Consider the following 22486-nt stretch of genomic DNA (forward strand, 5'->3'; position numbering starts at 1 on the left):
TCTAGCACTATTTCACACTATACCAAAACCAAATACTGACATTATATAACTTGTAATAATAATAATAATAATAATAATAATAATAATAATAATAATAATAATAATAATACTGTATTTATATCCCGCCACCATCTCCCCGAAGGGACTTGGGGTGGCTCACAAAAGCACACAAAAGTGCAGGACACATAAAATACAACAGTATGTGACCAAATAAAATAACAATGTAAATGTACATAACAATTTTACACAAAACATGATAAAACCCTATTTAAAAATTCAGTAAAATGCACCAGTGGCTGTGGATATAAAATAGGCTATATTCAAATATAAATCCCTATCCCAGACTTCCCCTTTTCAGCACAAGTACAAAAGTTTAGGAAACTTCATAATACCCAAAAGTTAAACATTATCACATTCTTATTTAGCCCTAAGGAGATGGACATTATCAATAAGTTAAATTACCTTCAGCTTTGCCTCAGGATGTTCACTTAGTGTTCATGTGGCCCGCCCTTGTTTTTATTGTTCTTCTGATTTTGCGTTGTAATGTATATTATCATTTATTGTATTGTTCAATGTGTTATGATTTGTTGTTCTTTTTATATTCTGTTATATTGTATTGTTCTGGGCATGGCCCCATGTAAGCCGCCCCGAGTCCCCGTTGGGGAGATGGTGGCGGGGTATAAATAAAGTGATTATTATTATTATTATTATTATTATTATTATTATTATTATTATTATTATTATTATTATTATTACAGCATTTAAAGGGAATAGATTAAACAGAGATGACTCCCAATGGATGAAGGGTCTGACCCTGTTGTCTAAGGGATACAGTGGTTTCCTCTCCCTGCTGTCACCAGGGTTGAATAGGCCTAACGCAACCCTGGCAGTCCCTCCTTTCCCTGCCACTGGGCCCATGGCCGACTATTCTGTCCCCAACAGGGCAGTTCCAAGAAGCCCTGGAAGAGCACCGCCTGGAGCTGCGCCTGCTGGAAGGCCTGGGGGACGTCATTGGCTGTGCCGTCGCCCACCGGAAGATCGGGGAGTGCTTGGCAGAGCTGGAAAGCTATGAAGCCGCCCTGAAGGTAGGAGCCTTGGAACGCCCAACCATCAGGTTTGCTAAGGCAGCTTGACAAAAGGAAGCTTGTGTCAGAAGCGAATTGAGAATATGATTATAATATATACAAAAACCACAAAGTTAAAAACTTGACATTATACTAAATGTCCTTTGACTAGAAACTGGCCCCTTGGAGAGCCTCTGGTGTTGCTGTGAGAAAGAAGGTCCTCCAGTGTGCATGTGGCAGGACTCAGACCACATTGTGGTCAGTGGTCTGGTTTGCTCTTCTCCACACTCGCATGTCGCAGACTCCACTTTGTGGCCCCATTTCCTAAGATTGGCTCTGCACCTCGTGATCCCAGAGCGCAGTCTGTTCAGCGCCTTCCGAGTCGCTCAGTCTTCTGTGTGCCCAAGGGGAGTTTCTTATCCAGTCTCAGCCACTCATTGAGGTTCTGGGTTTTGGCCTGCCACTTTTGGACTCTTGCTTGCTGAGGTGTTCCTGCAAGTATCTCTGTAGATCTTAGAAAGCTATTTCTTGATTTAAGGCATTGACATGTTGGCTGATATCCAAACAGAAGATGGGCCAGAGATGTCAATGCTTTGGTCCTTTCATTACTGGCTCACTGATGTGAGGTGGTGCAATGTTTGCTAAACAGTATAATTCCTCCAGCGGTGTGGGGCGTAGACATTTTGTGATAATGCGGCATGTCTCATTAAGTGCCACATCCACTGTTTTAACATGATGAGATGTATTCCATCCTGGGCATGCGCATTCAGCAGCAGAGCAGCAAAGCACAAGGACAGATGTCTTCACTGTATCTGGTTGTGATCCCCAGGTTGTGCCAGTCAGCTTCCGTACAATATCAGTTCTATAAAGTTGTAAATTGGGTCTGTAATGAGCTATATAAGATGATACAAGTCTTCCAAGTATGGTGCTGTACTTACTTATTTTACTGAGATTTTAATTGAATTGTTGACCATTGGACAGGCTGGCAAGGGTTTCTGGGGGTCGGAGTCCCAGCTACCTGGAGGGCCACAGGTTATGCAGGCCTGGTACAGGTTCATCCAATTTCCATATTACATTATGAATAATACTATGTTACTATAAAGTGGCTTTGCCTTTGGTCTACCTTGAAAGGAGTTCTTATAAGAAGCAAAAAAAAATCCATGTGTGTGTCACTGATGGAGTGAGAACGTTAAGACATGGCTTTGTGTGCAAGCATAAGTACTATATTGACAAGGTCTGAACTTAGGTTTATGTGCAATGGTTCCTTGGAAGAATGGTATTAAGTAACTATATGTTTTAAGCTTGACTAATGTATTTTATGGATTATTGTTAATGGTTTTTAAATGTGTTGCTGTTTTTACTGATCTGTTTGGCACTGAATTTTGCCGGTTGTTGTAAGCCGCCCTGAGACCCCTCGGGTGAGAAGGGCAGGGTAGAAATGTTGTAAATAAATAATAAATAAATCTCATTCTGTTTTAATATCTATGTACTATAGGCTTTTAAAATTACCATTACATGGTTTTTAAGGTTGTGAGCTGTTTTGCATCTGAATCCACAGAAAACAAAATAGAGACGTAAAAGGTAAAGGTTTTCCCCTGACGTTAAGTCCAGTTGTGTTTGACTCTGGGGGTTGGTGCTCATCTCTATTTCTAAGCCAAAGAGCTGGCGTTGTCTGTAGACACCTCCAAGGTCATGTGGCTGGCATGACTGCATGGAGCGCCGTTACCTTCCCACCGGAGCGGTACCTATTGATCTACTCACATTGGCATGAACTGCTAGGTGGCAGAAGCTTGGGCTAACAGGGGGAACTCACTCTGCTCCCCGGATTCGAACCGCAATCCTTTCGGTCAGCAGGTTCATCAGCTCAGTGGTTTAATCCACTGCGCCACCAGGGGGCTCCAAAATGGAGTACAAATAAATATTATTATTTCAGGTACAGTAAAGTCTCACTTATCCAACATAAACGGGCCGGCAGAATGTTGGATAAGCAAATATGTTGGATAATAAGGAGGGATTAAGGAAAAGCCTATTAAACATCAAATTAGGTTATGATTTTACAAATTAAGCACCAAAACATCATGTTATACAACAAATTTGACAGAAAAAATAGTTCAATACACAGTAATGTTATGTTGTAATTACTGTATTTACGAATTTAGCACCAAAATATCACGATGTATTGAAAACATTGACTACAAAAATGCATTGGATAATCCAGAACGTTGGATAAGCAAGTGTTGGATAAGTGACACTCTACTGTATATCAATCCAACGAATTGTCTGGTTGACCAAATCAACAGCTTCTTCTTCTTTGTTTATATACCAAGAGACAAGCTATTTCAAAATGGGATACAAATAAATATTATTTCAAATAGCTTGCCTCTATTTCAAATAGCTTGTCTATTATTTCAAATAGCTTGTCTCTTGATTGTAAGGATTTATTTATTCATTTACAGCATTTATATTCCGCCCTTCTTTCTCACCCCGAAGGGGACTCAGGGCTGATCACATTACACATATAGGCAAACATTCAATGCCTTTTAACATAGAACAAAGACAAAACAAACATAGGCTCCGAGCGGGCCTCGAACTCATGACCTCCTGGTCAGAGTGATTCATTGCAGCTGGTTACAGATGGTTTGCTCTCCAGCCTGCGCCACAGCCCCAGGATCTTCTACCTGTGCTGCTCAGCAGTATTGCAACATTTGGATGCAGTCTTAAAATCCTAAACAAAAATGCAAAATAGATGCATTTTCCATGGTGCCTGCAAGAAGCGGCTATTCATTTGGTCAACTAGACAATTCGTTGGATTGATATACAACAACAACAGTAGCAATAATAATCGAAGTCCAAAACACCTGTAGGAGGGCCGAAGTTGGACCGTGCCTGAGGCAGACCTTCCCTTTGATGTGCTTGTCTGTCTGTCTGTCTGTAGCACCAGCGCCGGCACCTGGATCTGGCCCGCTCCGTCTCCAGCGACATCGAGCAGCAGAGAGCCTGGGCCACCATCGGCAGGACCTATATGTTCATGGCTGAGGGCCAGCAGTCCAGCAGTGCCCTGGAAGAAGCAGAAAAAGCCTTCATGAAGAGCCTGGCCATCGTGGAGGAGAAGCTGGAAGGTACCATAGGGCTCTATGGGGCGGGGAGCAACAGTGCCATGGACATCATGCGCCTTTATGTGGCTGTGGAGAGTGTCGGAATATTTGGTATCTATGGCAGAGTAAAGTTCAGCAGAGCCAGTGCTATATACAAGCTAGGGATAGAAAACCAATATCTAAGTCAGTAAAAACTTACTTTTTATCCATTGATGGTGATGGTCATTTATATTACCTTCCCATCTGGTCATTATGGTTGTTTTTGTATTTTGTATTTTTAATTTATTATATCTGAATGTTATGGCACATATTGTTTACTTACTTATACTGGTTTTAACTGTCATATTTGTTTTGGTTTTGGGCTTGGCTCCATGTTAGCCGCCCCGAGTCCCTTCGGGGAGATGGTGGCGGGATAGAAAAATAAAGTATAATAATAATAATAATAATTATTATTATTATTACTTTTCTTGTTGCATGCCATTCATCTCAAGCAAAAGAGTAGATAGACAAAAGGAAGTTAAATGTTGATTCTCATGTCTGTGTAAGGCAGACATAGGCAAACTTGGGCCCTCCAGGTGTTTGGACTTCAACTCTCACAATTCCTAGCAGCCTACCGGCTGCTAGGAATTGTGGGAGTTGAAGTCCAAACACCTGGAGGACCCAAGTTTGCCCATGCCTGGTCTATACATTGCATCCCAACCCTATGGCTAACAGTAGCCTTTTTGCAGGGGAAGTCTCCCAGCGGGAGGTGAGCGAGATGCGGGCCCGGCTCTACCTCAACCTCGGCTTGGTGTACGACGGCCTGAAGGACCCCGCCAAGCACACCTATTACATCAAGAAGAGCATCTACATCTCAGAGTAAGAACTGGAGAGAATGGTATGGTGGGGGGGGGGGGTCTCTCCTCACCTTTGGTGGACATAAAGCACCTGAAACCACATTGAAGTTAAGTAAAATTTGAGTGGGAGATGCTTATCTGAGGATACTGGGATCTAAGTCACAACTAGGAAGAGGACTGCTTGAAACCTGGAGAACTGCTGCTACTAGTTCATGTTGCCAATATTGGGCTTAGATGGATCCAGAACCCAACTCATTGCTAAGTAATTCCCTATGTGTTCAGCAGAAGTCAGAGATGACAGAGCTGCAACAATGAACATGAAAGAATTTTAGGCTTGCAATTCCTGTTTGATTTTTTTTATCTCTGGAGAAGCTAACCACTGGATATTTTAGCATTTGCCATGCTGTTTCTTGGTTGACAGTCCTACTCTGCCCAAGAGTAACAGTGGGCTCTACTTAGGGGTGTGTTGTTACCAAAACACTTCTATATTTGGCATATGGCGATGTGTTGGGGGTGCACTCTGTGTATGCTCAGAGATGCTGCAACGACAAGGAGGATAAAAATGGGTGCGTCCTGTCTAGACATGTCCTGGGCATTTTGGTTTAAGGTTCAGCCTTGAGTGAGGGCAGGTCTTGGGCCAGAATTGTAGATTTTGATAGGTCCAGTGGATAAGTTGAAGGTCATTCCATGCGATATTGCAGCCAATCATATCTTATGTTGTACCTGATCAGCCACCATTGATACCTGATGTTATACCTAATGTCAATGGGTATGATGGACCTGAACAGTTGGGGACCTGCTTATCTCCGCGATCACCTCCTCCCTTATGAACCCGCATGGGCCCTAAGATCTTCCGGGGAGCCCCTTCTCTTGCTCCCACCTTCATCTCAAGCACAGTTGGTGGGGACAGGAGAGAGGGCCTTCTCGGTATTGGCTCTCCAACTCTGGAACTTGCTCCCCAGGGAGAGTAGACTGGCTCCTTCGTTGTCCAGTTTATGCAGAGCCTAAAAACATGGATGTTTGGTGCACTTTTGAGTGAAGAGGTTACCAGCCATGTATCTTGTTTTCAAACAGTGCTGCACTTTAATATTGCCTCCCCCTGTCAGGACCCAGGCTGCAGAGCACCAATAACCATGCGCAGAGACCAGATTCTATCTAATATCTTTATTAAAGAATTATATAAATTCAATAAAAACAAGTGAAGAATATAGTTCAGAAGCAGACCTTTCAGGAAAGGCCAAATATAGTCCAGGAGAATATTGTCCAATATAAGATATTAGAGTTCAAAGTTATAATCCATTAACCGAAACACACACTTTGCCAAGCAATAGTGTGGGGAGATGACAAGGTCTTTTAGTCCATTGAAGCTTGACAACAAGGCTGGATCATGAGCTTGATTCTTGGCTGGATCAAAGACTTGAAACGTGGCAACTTGAAGCATGAAACAAGGTCCGTGGCAAAACGTGAGACAAGGCAAGACTTGAAACTAGATCCGGGAAGCAGGGAACAAGGAGTACGAAGTCCACACACGATCTCTCTCTCAAGTTGATCAATTGACTCCGCAAGGTTCCCTTTGCGGCAAAACTCCTATATAGGGTCTTGTTTTCCCGCCAACAGAACACTTTCCCTGGAGAACAAGAAGCGAAACCCAACTCTGTCCAGATGCATGACTCCTTAGAATTTCCCAAGGGAAGCAGACTTAATCAGCTAGTTGTTTGGCAGCAATTCTGAGACTCCGGCGATTAGCCTCCCTGACTCCTCTATCTCTATTATAATTGTCCTTTCGGGAAAACGGGGGAGAATTTGCCCCAAGCTTGTTTGGGTAACTTCCTGAGGACAAACATCCTCCAGGTGGAGAGGCTCCGTTTCAAACTGAACCGGTGGAAATCCCATGTTTTCCTCCTCGTCTGCCACAATAGCACTAGGAACGGAACTACAAGGCCCATGAGACATCACACCCCCCCCATTTTATAGCTTTTAGTGTTTTAACGCAATAGGTTCCTTGTCCTCCCCCACCCGTCTCTATCTTACTCATGGACTTTACTCAGTTTTGCACTAATCACCCTCTGTGCATAGCAATTGATGTCTTGGTTTTAATAATGGTCATGTTATGTTGTTTTATAACTATGTTATTATATTGTGTTTTAAATTCATGGACTGTTTTTTATGTAAGCCACCCCGAGTCCCTTCGGGGAGATGGAGGCGGGGTACAAGAATAAAGTTGTTGTTGTTGTTATGTGTGCGTATATTTTGCACATAGTGCAATGTATCAAGATTAAAAGCCTCTTGTGAGTTTGAAAACTGAATCAGAGAAGTTTCTAAACATTGAGCAGCACAAGCTCAGGCGTATTTAGGGAGGGCATGATTGGAAGGAAAACTTAATCTTGCACCTATCCCGCCCCAACAGAACTAAGCCCTTGCCTTTCATGTTCTACTCAGAGAAGGGGGCGGTTCTTCTTTTGATAGGAATCAAGATACAGTACTCACATTGACACAGTGGTTTATTTGATTGGCTAAACATTTTAAAGTTATACATGAATATATTGGGAATGTATTGGATTTATGTCCCACCTTTCTCCCAGAGTGGGCTTCAGGGGTTCCTAAGCTTGCAATCTGGACTCAAGAGTTAGTTTAGAAATGTTAAGTAGACTTCAAGCAATGCATACACCTTTGGTACTAATGGGGGACTCTCTCTCTCTGCACCAAAGGCAGACCCAACTGCTGGAGGACCTGTACCGGGCCTACTACAACATGGGCAACATCCACCTACGGGAGGGACAGCATTCGAAGGCCATGCGTTGCCTGGAGCGGGCGCGGGAGTGTGCCTGCAAGATGAAGGAGAAGCACATGGAGAGCGAGTGCTGCGCGGGGATTGCACAAGTAAGTAAGCAGGAGACGAAGCCCAGGTTGCTTCGCTTGGACAGAAAGCATTGAAAAAAGGAGGCATACACCATCTCTTACCATAGTGCATGGTGGGTGGGCCAGAGTCCTCTGCTCTGCCACAAATTTTGGATTGTAATAAGGTCACTTATATGGCAATATTTCACTGATGTTGTTCCAGAATGCTGTAAATTACTGACCGACTTTTCCCACCCTGGAACATGTTGATTCCCTCTCAGTTTCCTGGCAGATGTTGACTCTTCTTGATTGGTGTTGATAACGCAAGCCTTGTGTTTATTCCCTTCTTAACAAAAAGAAACTTTGTAAAAATTTCCTTAACTTAAAAGAGCCATTGTCTCTGATTAATGTAAACACGTTTTTCCCCAAAAGTTCATCCAGTCAGCAAATGTTGACAGATGTAAACAGATGTAAACATTTCTCTTATCCCTGTTACATTTCTTCTCACAACTCAGCAACTTTTAATTACAGTTCAGCAAGCAGGTAGTTAGTCATTGCAGGCCTTAATATTTTTGAATGGTGTCTTCAAAAGTATTAGCTCTCATTCATTCATTCCTTCTATATAGTTCATCCATACCCACACATATCAAATCTGCACATCATATTTTCGTGATAATAGAAGTGACCTGGTGGCACAGTGGGTTAAACCGCTGAGCTGCTGAACTTTCTGACCGAAAAGTCACCAGTTCGAATCAAGGGAGCAGAGTGAGCTCCCACTGTTAGCCCCAGCTTCTGTCCACCTAGCAGTTCTAAACTTGCAAATATGAGTAGATGAATAGGTACTGCTCCGGTGGGAAGGTAATGGCTCTCCATGCAGTCATGCTGGCCACATGACCTTGGAGGTGTCTATGGACAGTTCACATGACAGTAATAATAATAATAATATAATACTTTATTTTTATACCCCACCTTCATCTCCCCAAAGGGACTCAGGGTGGCTTACATGGGGCCAAGCCCAGATAAAAACAGAAAATCAAATAAAAACATCAAAACATACAGACACAACTATTAAAATTCAACGCTCTAAATATAACAAAAGAATAAAATAATAAACATATGAAAACATGGATTTGGCACCCAAGTAAAAAAGGTAAAAACGAACTGGGCGAAGTGCAACGAGTGAATATTATAAGACGAGGTAGTTGATTGAATGCCACCGTCAATGAGAAAGCAACTTGACAACAAAAGATCAGAAGAATGTCCTGATGATAAAAGCTGCTGGGCAACTGAAAAGGTGGTGAGGGCCAGGGCCGGCCTTAACATGTTACGTCCACTGCAGGTGCTGCTGAGCTTGGGGGACTTTGTGGCGGCTAAGCGGTCCCTAAAGAAGGCCTACCGGATGGGCTCCCAGCAGCCTCAACAGCGAGAGAGCGTCTGCCACAACCTGCGCTACGGTGAGGGGGGTCCACACAGTAGGATTCCTTGGGCCCATATAAACAGAAAATACGTGGTCATCTAAGGGCTTCGTTATACATTCTTGCTTGGTGGGGGTAAGACTAGATGGCCTCTGGAGTCTCTCTGATCTCTTAAAGGCGCTAGGGTTGGTTTTCATGCTGCAGGCACAAAGGTAGAAGGGGGTTGGGCTAAATGACCCAAGGGGTCTCTTCTTCTCTTGCAATTATTATTATTATTATTATTATTATTAACATTGAGGCTGGGTGGCCATCTGTCAGGGGTGCTTTGCTTGTGCTTTTGGTGCACAGAGGCAGAAGGGGATTGGACTCAATGGCCCAAGGGGTCTCTTCCAATAATAATAATAATATAATAATTTTATTCTTGTACCCCGTCTCTCTCCCCGCAGGGACTCAGGGCGGCTTACAAATGCAAAAGAGTATACATACAAAAACATCAAATACCGAAAACTCACAAATGAAAAATTAAAACATACGATTAAAATCAAACCATTAATAAGACAGAGTTAAAACACAACTCTGTTCTAACCCTCTTTATGATGATGATGATGATGATTATTATTATTGTTATTGTTATTATTATTATTTTATTATGACACAGCAAACAAGATAGATATGCTGGATTTTGTATCACAAAATCACAAGTCGAACACTTCTCAAGTGTCTAGGACTGTGTGATGTATTTTCGGATGATGCGCGCAGATCCCAGTCAGGTGGCCTTTTGCAGTTGGCAGGTCGTGATTTTGTCAATGTCTATTGTTTCCAAATTATTATTATTATTATTATTATTATTATTATTATTATTAACATTGAGGCTGGGTGGCCATTTGTCAGGGGTGCTTTGCTTGTGCTTTCGATGCACAAAGGCAGAAGGGGATTGGACTCAATGGCCCAAAGGGTCTCTTCCAACCCTCTTTGTTGTTGTTGTTGTTAATTATTATTAATTATTATTGCTTGGTGGCCAATTGTAGTCCGGCCCTCCAACGGTCTGAAGGATCGTGAACTGGCCCCCTGTTTTAAAAGTTTGGGGACCCCTGGCTTAGAATGTATGTAACAGAGGCTTGGATGTTGAAAAACAGTAACAAGTTCATTCAGGTACATAAGCTTAGCGGTTTCAATGTTGCTTCTCACTTAGAGGTACACTTCTTCAACAGTTACAATGATAACATGTGATGATACAACTCTCAAAGGATTATTTCTTCCCTTGAGTAGTTTAAACTTTTTTTTTTCTTCCAACTGATGTTCGTAATTCAACTGATCACTACAGATTCAACTGGGATTTCTTTCCCTTTATCACTCAGACTCCACTACTAACTCAAATAAGTCACTTAACCTATTTAAACCGACACAAGCTAGAGATCTGAACTTCCCTGGTTCTCACTACCTTAGAACCAGTCTTCCCTGTGATTCCCTGATCACAGACTGACTCTTTTCAAAATCTGCTCTCTTACCAAACAGCAATTGGCTCCGCCTACGTTTCCATGGCAACCTGCCTCAGAATGCTGAGCTGGCTACCATCCCTCACGCACTAATAACTAATACTTATCCATTCCAAACGTATACCTATAATTAAACATAACAACTGTAAACCAAAATCTACACTTCACCACACTGAGGCTCCTGCTTTGAACTGGAATATATGGCAATGTAGACTCTTATAATCCAGCTCAAAGCAGATATCGGCTGTTAGGAATTGTGGGAGTTGAAGTCCAAAACACCCAGAGGAGGGCTGAAGTTTGCCCATGCCTGACTTGATGACCTTTGGGGGTCCCTTCTGGCTCTGTAATGCTGCGATGTAGCAGAAGGGTTGCTTCCTGACATGCTTTTGTCCTGCAGTCTCCAAGGTGACTCGCCTGCAGCAGGCCCTGGAAGAAGCAGAGGCATCCTGCGACCGGGGGGCAGCCCTGGCCCTGAGTGAGCAGCTGGGAGACCTCTTCTCCAAAGCGGGAGATTACCAGCGCTCCCTGGAAGCCTACAAGAAGCAGGTAAGGATATTCATTTCAGTGAGGAATTTGATTTGCGATAAGAGCAATTTGAGTTAAGAGCTTGGCCACAGAACGAATTATACTCAAGCTGTCTTGTTTTGTCTTGCAAGAACAGCCTTAAAACTCTGTGGTAAGTAAATGAAAACTGCTTTACTTCAGCAAAACATAAAGAACACCACACTCAGTGGTATAATGCAAAAGGAAGCAAGGAAGTCTTAGGGCAAACACAGTTCTTAGTCTCTGATAAATTCCCAAACCAAATAGCAGTCTTACTTCAGACAAAGAAACAGCAATAAATCCTTAGGAGAAGTTTTCCAGATGCAGACTCGAAGCAGGCACAAGGGGAGCGAAGGCTTAGGCATTTGAGTCAATTTGTTACCAGCAAGAGCTGGCTGCACCTGCTTCTGATTTTATAATAGCCCCATTCTCGAGGTGTTGCCAATGCTATATTGCACTTTGTCCATTTCAACTGTGAAATTACCTTCCCCATTTCGGCCCATTTCGGCACATGTTGCACTTTGCCTGGGTTCTATGAATTAGTCTCCAGTGTTAATATTGTATGTTTTATGTTGATTTTAACTATTGTTTTTACTGTAATTGATGTTTTTATTGGATAACTGTTTTATTGCTGTGTTTTGATATTTGATTGTTTTATCGGGCAAGGCCCCATGTAAGCCTCTCCCTTCGGGGAGATGGGGCGGGGTATAAAAATAAAGTTGTTATTATTATTATTATTATTATTATTATTATTATTATTATTATTATTATTATTATTATTATTATAGCCCTGAATTCCCCCACAGCTGCTAGGGCAGTTCCCAATTACTCAGCTGCATTTCTGGCAGCTATTCTAGCTGAAGGACGTCTCTGCTGTTTCCTTTCGCCTCTCCTGAAATGTGGGTACTTGCAAAATCTCCTCAGATTCCAACTCCACCTCAGATTCATGAACACTTTCCTGCTCCCCTTCCTCTTCTGAAGAAGAAGAATCCCTAACATAAGCCAAGGCACGTGGAAATCCAACTCAATGTCCTTGTGGAATGGTCTCGTTTCAGCTGGGCTATGCTCAGGCCCTGAAGCGGCCGCCCCACGAACTGGCTGTGATCCACGTTTCCTTGGCAGCCACGTTTGGGGACCTGAAGGACCACGCCCAGGCTTTGCACCACTATCAGGAGGAACTGGCCCTGCGGAAGGGAAACCTCTTGGAGGTAAGACGGGCCTCTGATTCAGGTGAGGGGTTCACAACCAGAGAGAGGCGGGTTCTTGTTGTTGTTGTTGTTGTTATTATTATTATTATTATTATTATTATTACCATATCTGAAGTGTGCTGTGCAGCCTCTCCACTTGTGTGTCCACCACGTCTATGTGTTGCAGGCTGCATCAGTAGGAGTTTAGACAAGGCATGGGCCAGTTTGGGCCCTCCAGGTGTTTTGGACTTCAACTCCCACAATTCCTAACAAGCCTCGTCTAGGGGTGTCATTGAGTATTCTTTCTCCCATAGAATCATAGAGACCTCACGGGCCATCCAGTCCAACCCCATTCTTCCAAGAAGCAGGAAATCACATTCAAAGCACTCCTGACAGATGACCATCCAGCCTCTGCTTCAAAGCCTCCAAAGAAGGAGCCTCCACCGCACTCCCTCCCATTTCTCATGACTACTTCTTAAACATTAAAAAGGTTATTTTATCAGGTACTTTACAGAGAAAGAAAGTAGACACACAGATTAAATAATGCTACATTGGTTACACAAACAAAGGGTAATAATGACAATTTACTCAGCAATCACACACATATACGCATTCACTCATCATGACGCATACATTACCATCCCTTCTTCTCCTGGAGAAGAGGCCCAAACATAGGCCAAATTGCATTCCGCGCAAATTTGCCATTCTGGAAATACACCATCTTCTCCGTCCCTTGGAGAAAGAGGCGGGTAACTTGCACCTCAGCGCTGGTTCACCTTGCTCTTAACACACACTCCACCACAGCAGACTTGGTTTTTTCAGTTTATTGATAAAGGATAGCAAAATCTTAATAAAAAGCAGTAAAGAAAGCAGTAATCCAATTACAAAGGCAACCTGCAGAATATAGTTCAAAGTCTCTGTAGAAAATAGTTCAAAGTCTCTAATATAGCAAATCAGTCCTGAAAAACAAGGCAGCATGAACTTTAAAATACAATCCAAACACAGAATCTAGGCAGGAACAAAAGCAATAATCTTTTTCCATGAGCAGAGACAAGGCAGGAGTTAAGCTTTCCAAAACTAACGTTGCTTCGTCAGAAATCTTTCCCTGTTTGACCCTATTTAACCATGCTTACAAGCTAAGAAAGCATCCCTCTGACCTTGAGTTCCCACCCGTTTACTAGCGATTCTCACAGAACACCTGGGATGAACACTTAACCTTGTGTCTCTATCTAAGGAAGACTCTTCTGACTTGCTGCCAGAGCCACCTGGACTTTGTTGATGTTCAAAATCTTGTGAAAGGTCACCCTTATCACTGACTTCAGCTTCCCTGCTAGCCTGTGGCCTTTCTGACAATTCAGAGCCTTCAACATTTCCTTGGTCAACCTGCATAAACCCAAATCCCCCTTCATCATCAGACTGAACCACAACAGTAACCAGACTCCGCTGTCTGCCACACTTTTGGATTATAAAAAGGTCAAATATAGCGTATTTCTTGCTGTACTCCCATCAGTTCTAGACAGATGTTGGCTTTTCTTCCTTAAGTGAGAATAATAATAATAATAATAATAATAATAATAATAATAATAATAATAATAACAACAACACTATTTATATTCTGCCCTTCTCCCCAAGGGGACTCAGAGCAGATTACAGCGTTTAAACAGACACAGGCAAACATTCAATGCCTTGTTACAGTGAGACACAAACGCACAGACAAAGACAAAAGCTTCTCCTTTCATTTCCGGCTCTGAAGGCAGTACTCATCTCTGGCTCTGGGGGAGGTGCTCTTCTCCATTTCCAAGCCGAGGAGCCTGCGTTATCCTTAGACACCTCCTGGTCATGTGGCCGGCATGACTGGATGGAGCCTTTTTTTTACCTTTCCCACCAAAGCGGTACCTATTGATCTACTCACTTTGCGTGTTTTCAAATTGCTGGGAGATTCCACCTGAACATTAGGAAGAACTTCCTGACTGTGAGAGCTGTTCAGCAGTGGAACTCTCTGCCCCGGAGGGAGTGTGGTGGAGGCTCCTTCTTTGGAGGCTTTTAAGCAGAGGCTGGATGGCCATCTGTCGGGGTGCTTTGAACTTGATTTTCCTGCTTCTTGGCAGGGAGTTTGGACTGGATGGCCCATGAGGCCTTTTCCAACTCTATGATTCTATGATTCTGTGCTAGGTTGGCAGGAGCTAGGGCTAACAGCAGGAGCTCACCCCATCCTGTGGATTCGAACTGCCAACCTTAACCCATTGCGATACCTCGGCCCCATACTTTTGATTTTCCTTCTTAATGTAAGGAATCATTGCATTGAACTTCAAAGAATAATTGTCTTTGACTATATAAACATGTTGTTTTCAACCTAGAGTTGATCATTGTGCTTGTTCATGTCATCGGTTCAGTAGTTCATAAATTCTTCACCTCCTTTCCCCAGGCTTCAATATTCTATTCAAACCGCACATTGTATTTATCACAAATTGAATCATCAGAAAGTGATTTTGGATCCTTTCAGAGTTCAGAAGTTTGGATCAAGGGATGCTTAACCTGTAATTAAACAACAACAAGAAATCCCACCCTAATGCATTGATGTTTGCTATGTGTTCCATGTTCAGGAAGGGAAGACGTGGCTGAGCATTGCTCTGGCCAAGGAGGAGGCCAAGGAAAGCTACGAGGAGCTGGAGCCCTGCTTCCGAAAGGCCCTGCAATACGCTGAGAAGGCCTTTGACCCCAGGCTGCAGGTGAGTTTGGGGTGTGAAATTGAGGGGCTTCTTCCTTCAGGGGGTGATGATGAAAGATGATAGAAAAGGGATTGACTGGAACGAAACCTCCACAAATACTGAGCACCCACTGTGTAGATTTCTCCTTATTAAGGTAAAGGTTTTCCCCTGACGTTAAGGCCAGTCATGCTCATCTCCATTTCTAAGCCGAAGAGCCGGCATTGTCCATAGACACCTCCAAGGTCATGTGGCCACTGGCATGACTGCATGGAGCGCCGTTACCTTCCCACCGGAGTGGTACCTATTGATCTACTCACATTGGCATGTTTTCGAAATGCTAGGTTGGCAGAAGCTGGAGCTTACAGCGGGTGCTCACGCCGCTCCCGGGGTTTGAACCTGGGACCTTTCGGTCTACAAGTTCAGCAGCTCAGTGCTTTAACACACTTCGCCACCGAGGCTCCTTCTTCTCCTTATTAGATGTGTGTTTTAATGCTTATTCAGCTCTCATCTACCCTGTTTCCCCTAAAATAAGGCATCCCCAGAAAATAAGACCTAGTACAGGTTTTGCTGAATTGCTAAATATAAGGCCTCCCCTGAAAGTAAGACCTAGCAAAATTTTTGTTTGGAATCATGCTCACTGAACAGAACACCAGAGCATGCAGAATTGGTAAATATACGTAACGTAGAGTGTTGGACATGGAATTAATGGTAGTAACAATAAATTCTTGATAGGATTCACAGTTTGCCTGGTTATGCTGGTTTGTGATGACAACTACTGTACAGTATATAAGAAATGTTCATTTTTTTGTTCAACAATTAATGTGAATTCTTCTTCATGGAAAAATAAGACATCCCCTGAAAATAAGACCTAGAGCATCTTTGGGAGCAAAAATTAATATAAGACACTGTCTTATTTTCGGGGAAACACGGTATATACGAGGGTTATCCGGAAAGTACATTACGTTTTGGAATTAAAAATGAACAAAGTATAGGAGAAAACATTTACCATATGTAGTTGAAAGCCACCCCCAAATACCACTTCTCAACATAGTCCCCATTGAAATCTAGGCACTTATCATAGTGATGAATGAGCTTGGCAACTCCTTCCCTACAAAACTCTGCCGCTTGTGTCCTCAACCAGCCAGTCACCCCTTTCCGCAGCTGCGCATTGTCGCCAAAACGCTGTGTTGAGGACGCAAAAGAAGTGTGTATAAGTATGAGCACCAATGGAAACTAAGTGTAAGCAAGTTGTTGTAATGTTGAAACAAGAAAAAATATTGTGAAAGACCAAAAAAATCGAATCGCAATAACCAAACCTGCAAATATAGAGAGCTGATTGTATTCCTCCTATAAGACGATGGATGCAGTGTTGTTCTGTGTTTTCCAGGCTGTATGGCCATGTTCGAGAAGTATTTTCTCCTGACGTTTTGCCCACATCTATATCAGGCATCCTCAGTGGTTGTGAGGTCACAAGCTCTGAGGCTGCCTGCCATAGATGTGGGCGAAACGTCAGGAGAGAATACTTCTGGAACATGGCCATACAGCCCGGAAAACACACAACAATCCTGTGATGCTGGCCATGAAAGCCTTTGACAACACAATGTATGCTTTCCTTGACAATCAGGTGTGCGCAGGAATGGAGATCCAAATGTGCTTAACTTTCTGGTTCCTCATTTCCCAGCATCAGATCCTGCAGCACTTGCACGCCTGCCAGCAGAGAGCGGGGCGCCCCGAAGCGGCAGAGACAATGGGGAGGCTGCAGGACCTTCGGCGCATGGAGGGCTGGCATTCCGATGGGGAGATCAGTGAGGAGGAGGAAGAGGAGGAGGAAAGCAGCGAGCCCCTCGTAGAAAGCGACCTGGAGCTTTCAGATAGCGGTAAGTGTGGCGGGATGGTGATAGGTGCCGTCTCGGGTAGTATTGGTACTACCAAAGGGTTACCCATGGTGTAGTAAAGAGAACCGAACTAGCTTATCTTCATCAAGCATGGGCCAACTGTTGTAGCTAAGCAAGCGGCAGGATTTTCCTGACATGTCGGAGGACGAGGGGTTTGATGGGTTTCAAAGTGATGGGTGTGTCAATGCTAGGAGAGAACTGCAGACAGTTGAGAATGATGTTTTGCATTCTTGTGATCGTTCCCAGGTAACCAGGGAAGGTGAAACCAGTTCTCTTGGGAAACGGCCTTTGGCAGATGGGGATTTTTCCCCATGAAGCCAGATTAGGTTTGAGAACGGGGGGAGTGAAAAATAGACTAATTAGACATTCTGAGAGAATTGGTGAGAAGACCTTGATGCCCAGGTGCGTTCGGCATGATCTCATGGCTATTTGGTCGGGCTTAAATTTAGTGGTGTTGGCTTTACGCCACTCAGAGGAGAAAACGTTGCCATAAGGATGGCTTAGTAGGCTTATTCTGCATCAGGCATGGGCCAACTGTTGTAGCTAAGCAAGCGGCAGGATTTTCCTGACATGTTGGAGGACGAGGAGTTTGATGGGTTTCAAAGTGATGGGTATGTCAATGCTAGGAGAGAACTGCAGACAGTTGAGAAGCATGTTTTGCATTCTTGTGATCGTTCCCAGGCAACCAGGGAAAATGAAACCAGTTCTCTTGGGAAATGGCCTTTGGCTGATGGGGAGTTTTCCCAAGAAGCCAGATTAGGTTTGAGAACGGAGGAAGTGAAGAATAGACTAATTAGACATTCTGAGAGAATCAGTGAGAAGACCTTGAAGCCCAGATGCGTTCGGCATGATCTCATGGCTATTTGGTCGGGCTTAAATTAAGTGGTGTTGGCTTTACGCCTCTCAGAGGAGACAATGTTGCCATAAGGATGGCTTTCCTGTCTTGGCTCTCATGTTTATGAGTCAAGTTTCCTATTTTTGCCTTTGTTCTTTGAAGGGATTGCTTTGGAAAAAGTTGCTGTTTTCATGCTTATGGATTCATGTTTGAATGACTTGTGGATTTTGGCTCTCTTGACTTTATGTACTTGGATATTTCTGGATTATTGCTATTTTGTATTTTCTCCTCTTCTGTCCTTTTGGGAAATGCCCTTTTATCACATTGTACATGTTTTCCTAATAAACCTTTGTAGATAGTACAACTTGTCAGGTGGGATGATGATGCAGCAGCACCAGGGGTCAGGGTGCGTGTGCTGGGTGGGTTTCTTCAAAACACCATCAATCATCTTCTGCAGATCAGCACCCTGATGAATTGGTGAATCGGCTGTCTCACCAATTCCTGTTCAATGTCAGACTCTAAAGACATCTGTGGTCTAAAGTCCAAACATTTATTCAATATCTATTACAAAGCACAGCAAAAGCCATCGCTCTGAGCTGGCATTCTTCTTCTTCTAATAATAATAATAATAATAATAATAATAATAATAATAATAATAATAAAAACTTTATTTATACCCCGCCACCATCTCCCCGTGGGGACTCGGGGCGGCTCACAATGTTACAAAAGTAACAGCACAAATACACCAGCAATATACACAGTTTAAAACACAAGAAGATAATAAAACAGAAGTTAAAACAAAGGTTTATACAGCAGTAATAATATCAAACAACCACCAATGCCATTCAGTCAACTTAAAAGGTGGTGGTGGGGGGACTATAGCAGTAATATAAGATAAAATCATTAGATTAAAATATCCCAATGAGAGGAACCTAATAGCATTCAGAATAGAATGATAGTGAGGCTGGTCTATAGCCTCTTCGCTCAGCAAGCACAGCTCAACACACAGATAAGAAGCACATTCCTCAGTCCGAAGGAAGTTCCCGGCCTCCAAGGCCGGAAATCATGCCGGATAGGTCACAGCAGGCTCTCAATCTAACTAGCCTGCTGTTAACTGTTTCATTGCTGAAACACACACTCTTGCAAAGCAGTAGAAACACTTGATTTACATTTCATATACATACAATCATAATCCAACACAACTTTGGACTTCCACAATTCCTAACACCTGGAGGGCCGAAGTTTGCCACTCCTTTAATTCCCACGTTCCCTTCTGCCAACACAAGCACATCATTTCTCCTCCACTTTGTGAATGCCTTGCTGCCTAAATTGTGGTTCTGAGTGAACATGGCTGTTCTTCCAGATGGAGAGGAGGAGGAGGACCTGGAAGGCTACAACAAAACGGTCTCCGGTCAGCGCAGGACCAAAAAGGTAAGCTCGGCCTCCTGCTCATGAAGCCACTCTGGGCTCCTATATCCAGGGATTGGCAAGTTAGTGATGGAGCAGCAGCTGCTGCCAACGAAACCGGAAATCTCATAAGGCTTGAGTTGAAGCTCTGGTGCTTAGATGTCTCTTTGTTCTGCAACCAGACCAAAGAAAGGCACCAGCAGCCCTGCAAAACGGGTCCATATTTTAATGGAGAGCTGAAAGGACCATGAGTTTGGAACACTTAGCACCCACTATCATCACTGGAAGTACTGTATATACTCGAGTATAAATTGACCCGAATATAAGCCGAAGCACCTAATTTTACCACAAAAAAACTGGGAAAACATTGACTCCAGTATAAGCCGAGATACCAATAAAATTACATTAATTGAGGAATTAGTAGGATTAATCGTTGTAGGTTGTTTTATCTGCCCACTCAACAATAGGATGCCTGGCCATTATCACTTTGCACTTTATTGATTATTTTAGCTATGAAACTACCTCTCCCATGTGAAGTTTTCTGCACTTTGGCCCAGACCTGTTTTAGCCTCCTGTTTTTAATATTTTATGCAGTATGCTGACTTTTATGACTGTCTTACTGATGTTAATGTCTTATTGATGTGAAATTGTTTTATTGTTTTATTGCTGTTATTGTATTTTTATGTCGGTAAGCCACTCCGAGTCCCTCCGGGGAGATGGGGTGGGGTATAAAATAAAATTATTATTATTATTATTAGTAGTAGTAGTAGTAGTAGTAGTAGTAGTAGTTTAAATGTTTTTGAATCTTTACATCAAACTGTAATTTAAGATATGACTGTTCAACTCTGATTCAATCATTATTTTCATCTTCTTCAATGTAGATGTGCTTATGTATCCTTTTAATAATCATAGAGTGAAATAATAAATGTAATAATGATAATAAATGGAGTAAAATAATAAATGTAATAATAAATATAGTAAAATAATAAATGTATTAATAATAATAAAAATATAGTAAAATAAATGTAAAAGTAACAACAATAATAGAGTAAAATAATAAATGTAATAATAAACAGAATAAAATAATAAATGTATTAATAATAATAAAATATAGTAAAATAAATGTAAAAGTAACAATAATAGAATAAAATAATAAATGTAACAATACCAATAATAATAGAGAAAAATAATAAATGTACCATATATACTTGAGCATAAGCTGACATGAATATAAGCCCACCAGGACCCTCACCCGAGTATAAGCCGAGGAGGTTTTTTTCAGTCCTAAAAAAGGGCTGAAAAACTAGGCTCATACTCGAATATATACAGTAACTGAATGGGAAAAAAGTGCAATGCCTGAAGTTCAAGGACTGGGGTTCAGTCTTCAGGTGCGTGTGTGCTGTAGAATTAATGCAGTTTGAGACCACTTTCCCTGCCATGGCTTCATGCTCTTTGGTTGAGAAGGGTGACGGTTTTGTGAAACTACAACTCCCAGGATTCCATAGCATTGAGCCACGTCAGTCTCTGATCTGTGTTAATTCTGCACTGTAGATGCACCCTTTGACATTTCCAGTTGAAGGAAGCTGGTGATAGGAAGATTCCTAATCCTAAACCAGATTCCTCACAAATGAGATTTTGTTTCGTCGAAGGCTTTCATGGCCTGAAACACTGGGTTGCTATGGGTTTTACATGCTGTATGGCCATGTTCCAGAGGCATTCCAAATAGGATTTGTGGAAGAATGAGGAAGTACTCTATCAAGGATTCGGTGTCACAGTGGATGATGAAGCTCCCCCTTGTGGCCGGAATCGAGCATACCCTCATGAAGCTGAAAGCTGGAAAATGTTAAATTGCCTCTGGCTCTGTGTCTGTATTTCGTATGTCTCATGGCATTGAATGTTTGCTATGAATATGTGTATTGTGATCCGCCCTGAGTCCCCTTCGGAGTGAGAAGGGCGGAATACAAATACAGTAGAGTCTCACTTATCAAACATTTGCTTATCCAACATTCTGAATTATCCAACGCATTTTTGTAGTCAATGTTTTCAATATATCGTGATATTTTAGTGTTAAATTCGTAAATACAGTAATTACTATGTAGCATTACTGCGTATTGATACTGCGTATTTTTCTGTCAAATTTGTTGTATAACCTGATGTTTTGGTGCTTAATTTGTAAAATCATAACCTAATTTGATGTTTAATAGTCTTCTCCTTAATCTCTCCTTATTATCTAACATATTCGCTTATCCAATGTTCTGCCGGCCCTTTTATGTTGGATAAGTGAGACTCTACTGTATGTATGTGTGTGTGTATATATATATATATATATATATATATATACATATACACATACACACAGACATACATACATACACGCACGCACACATACACATATAAATGTGGTAGTGTGGTAAAATGCAGAAAGCATGTTTGAAATGGACACTGTAGCTTCTGAGGTTGTACATAACAAAGGTACATGGCAAGACGATAGAGAGCATGGCTTGATTTCAGGCAGGATCCCGACACTCGGCAGGACTCGGGTCTCCAAGCCTTTAGACTTTCATAGCGAAGGGAGGCTCCTCTTGGGAAGGTGGGCTTTACCTGTCCCATGTCTTCTCTCTCCCAGTGGAACCAGCGCAACGACAAAGGCGAGACCTTGCTCCACCGCGCCTGCATTGATGGGAACCTGCGCCGTGTGCAGTTCTTTGTGGAGAAGGTAAGTCTCTGCCTTGCCTTTCATCCAGTGATAGAATTCTAGAGCTGGAAGGGCCAAATCCAGTCCAACACCATTTTGCCACAATGAAAGCCCTCCTAGACAGATGGCCAGCCAGTCTCTACTTAAAAACTTGGTTATGGGGCCAGGCTTTTGAATAATAATTGGTAGCGTTAATTATTATCATGTACGCTGAACTCAGTCGACAGACCCAGTTTTTTTTTTGAACTGAACACGCCTACCTATATTTTATAATGTTTTTTATTTTATAATGTGTAATCTAATCTCACATATCTACACTGTACATTGTATAATGTGTTTTTATCAGTTATAATTTTTACCTGTTTTATATTGTACTGTATAATTTTTATATATGCGTTTTATTGTAAGCCGCCCTGAGTCCCCTGTTGGGTGAGAAGGGCGGGATATAAATATTGTAATAAATAATAAATAA

General features: G+C 42.4%; 1 protein-coding gene across 2 annotated transcripts in view; it reads left to right on the forward strand.

The window, feature by feature from the left end:
* Positions 1 to 22486, forward strand: part of tonsl (tonsoku like, DNA repair protein) — a 73390-nt gene that overhangs the window by 18859 nt on the left and 32045 nt on the right. For both annotated transcript variants that reach the window (XM_062979906.1, XM_062979907.1), the window contains exons 3-13: positions 943 to 1085; positions 4000 to 4183; positions 4888 to 5017; positions 7704 to 7875; positions 9173 to 9287; positions 11142 to 11290; positions 12343 to 12495; positions 15078 to 15203; positions 16864 to 17059; positions 19276 to 19343; positions 21946 to 22035. In XM_062979906.1, the coding sequence (XP_062835976.1) occupies positions 943 to 1085; positions 4000 to 4183; positions 4888 to 5017; positions 7704 to 7875; positions 9173 to 9287; positions 11142 to 11290; positions 12343 to 12495; positions 15078 to 15203; positions 16864 to 17059; positions 19276 to 19343; positions 21946 to 22035 (1526 nt within the window). The remainder of the gene's footprint in view (positions 1 to 942; positions 1086 to 3999; positions 4184 to 4887; positions 5018 to 7703; positions 7876 to 9172; positions 9288 to 11141; positions 11291 to 12342; positions 12496 to 15077; positions 15204 to 16863; positions 17060 to 19275; positions 19344 to 21945; positions 22036 to 22486) is intronic.

This window comes from Anolis carolinensis, chromosome 4 (assembly GCF_035594765.1).
Source record: "Anolis carolinensis isolate JA03-04 chromosome 4, rAnoCar3.1.pri, whole genome shotgun sequence".
Taxonomy (NCBI): domain Eukaryota; kingdom Metazoa; phylum Chordata; class Lepidosauria; order Squamata; family Dactyloidae; genus Anolis; species Anolis carolinensis.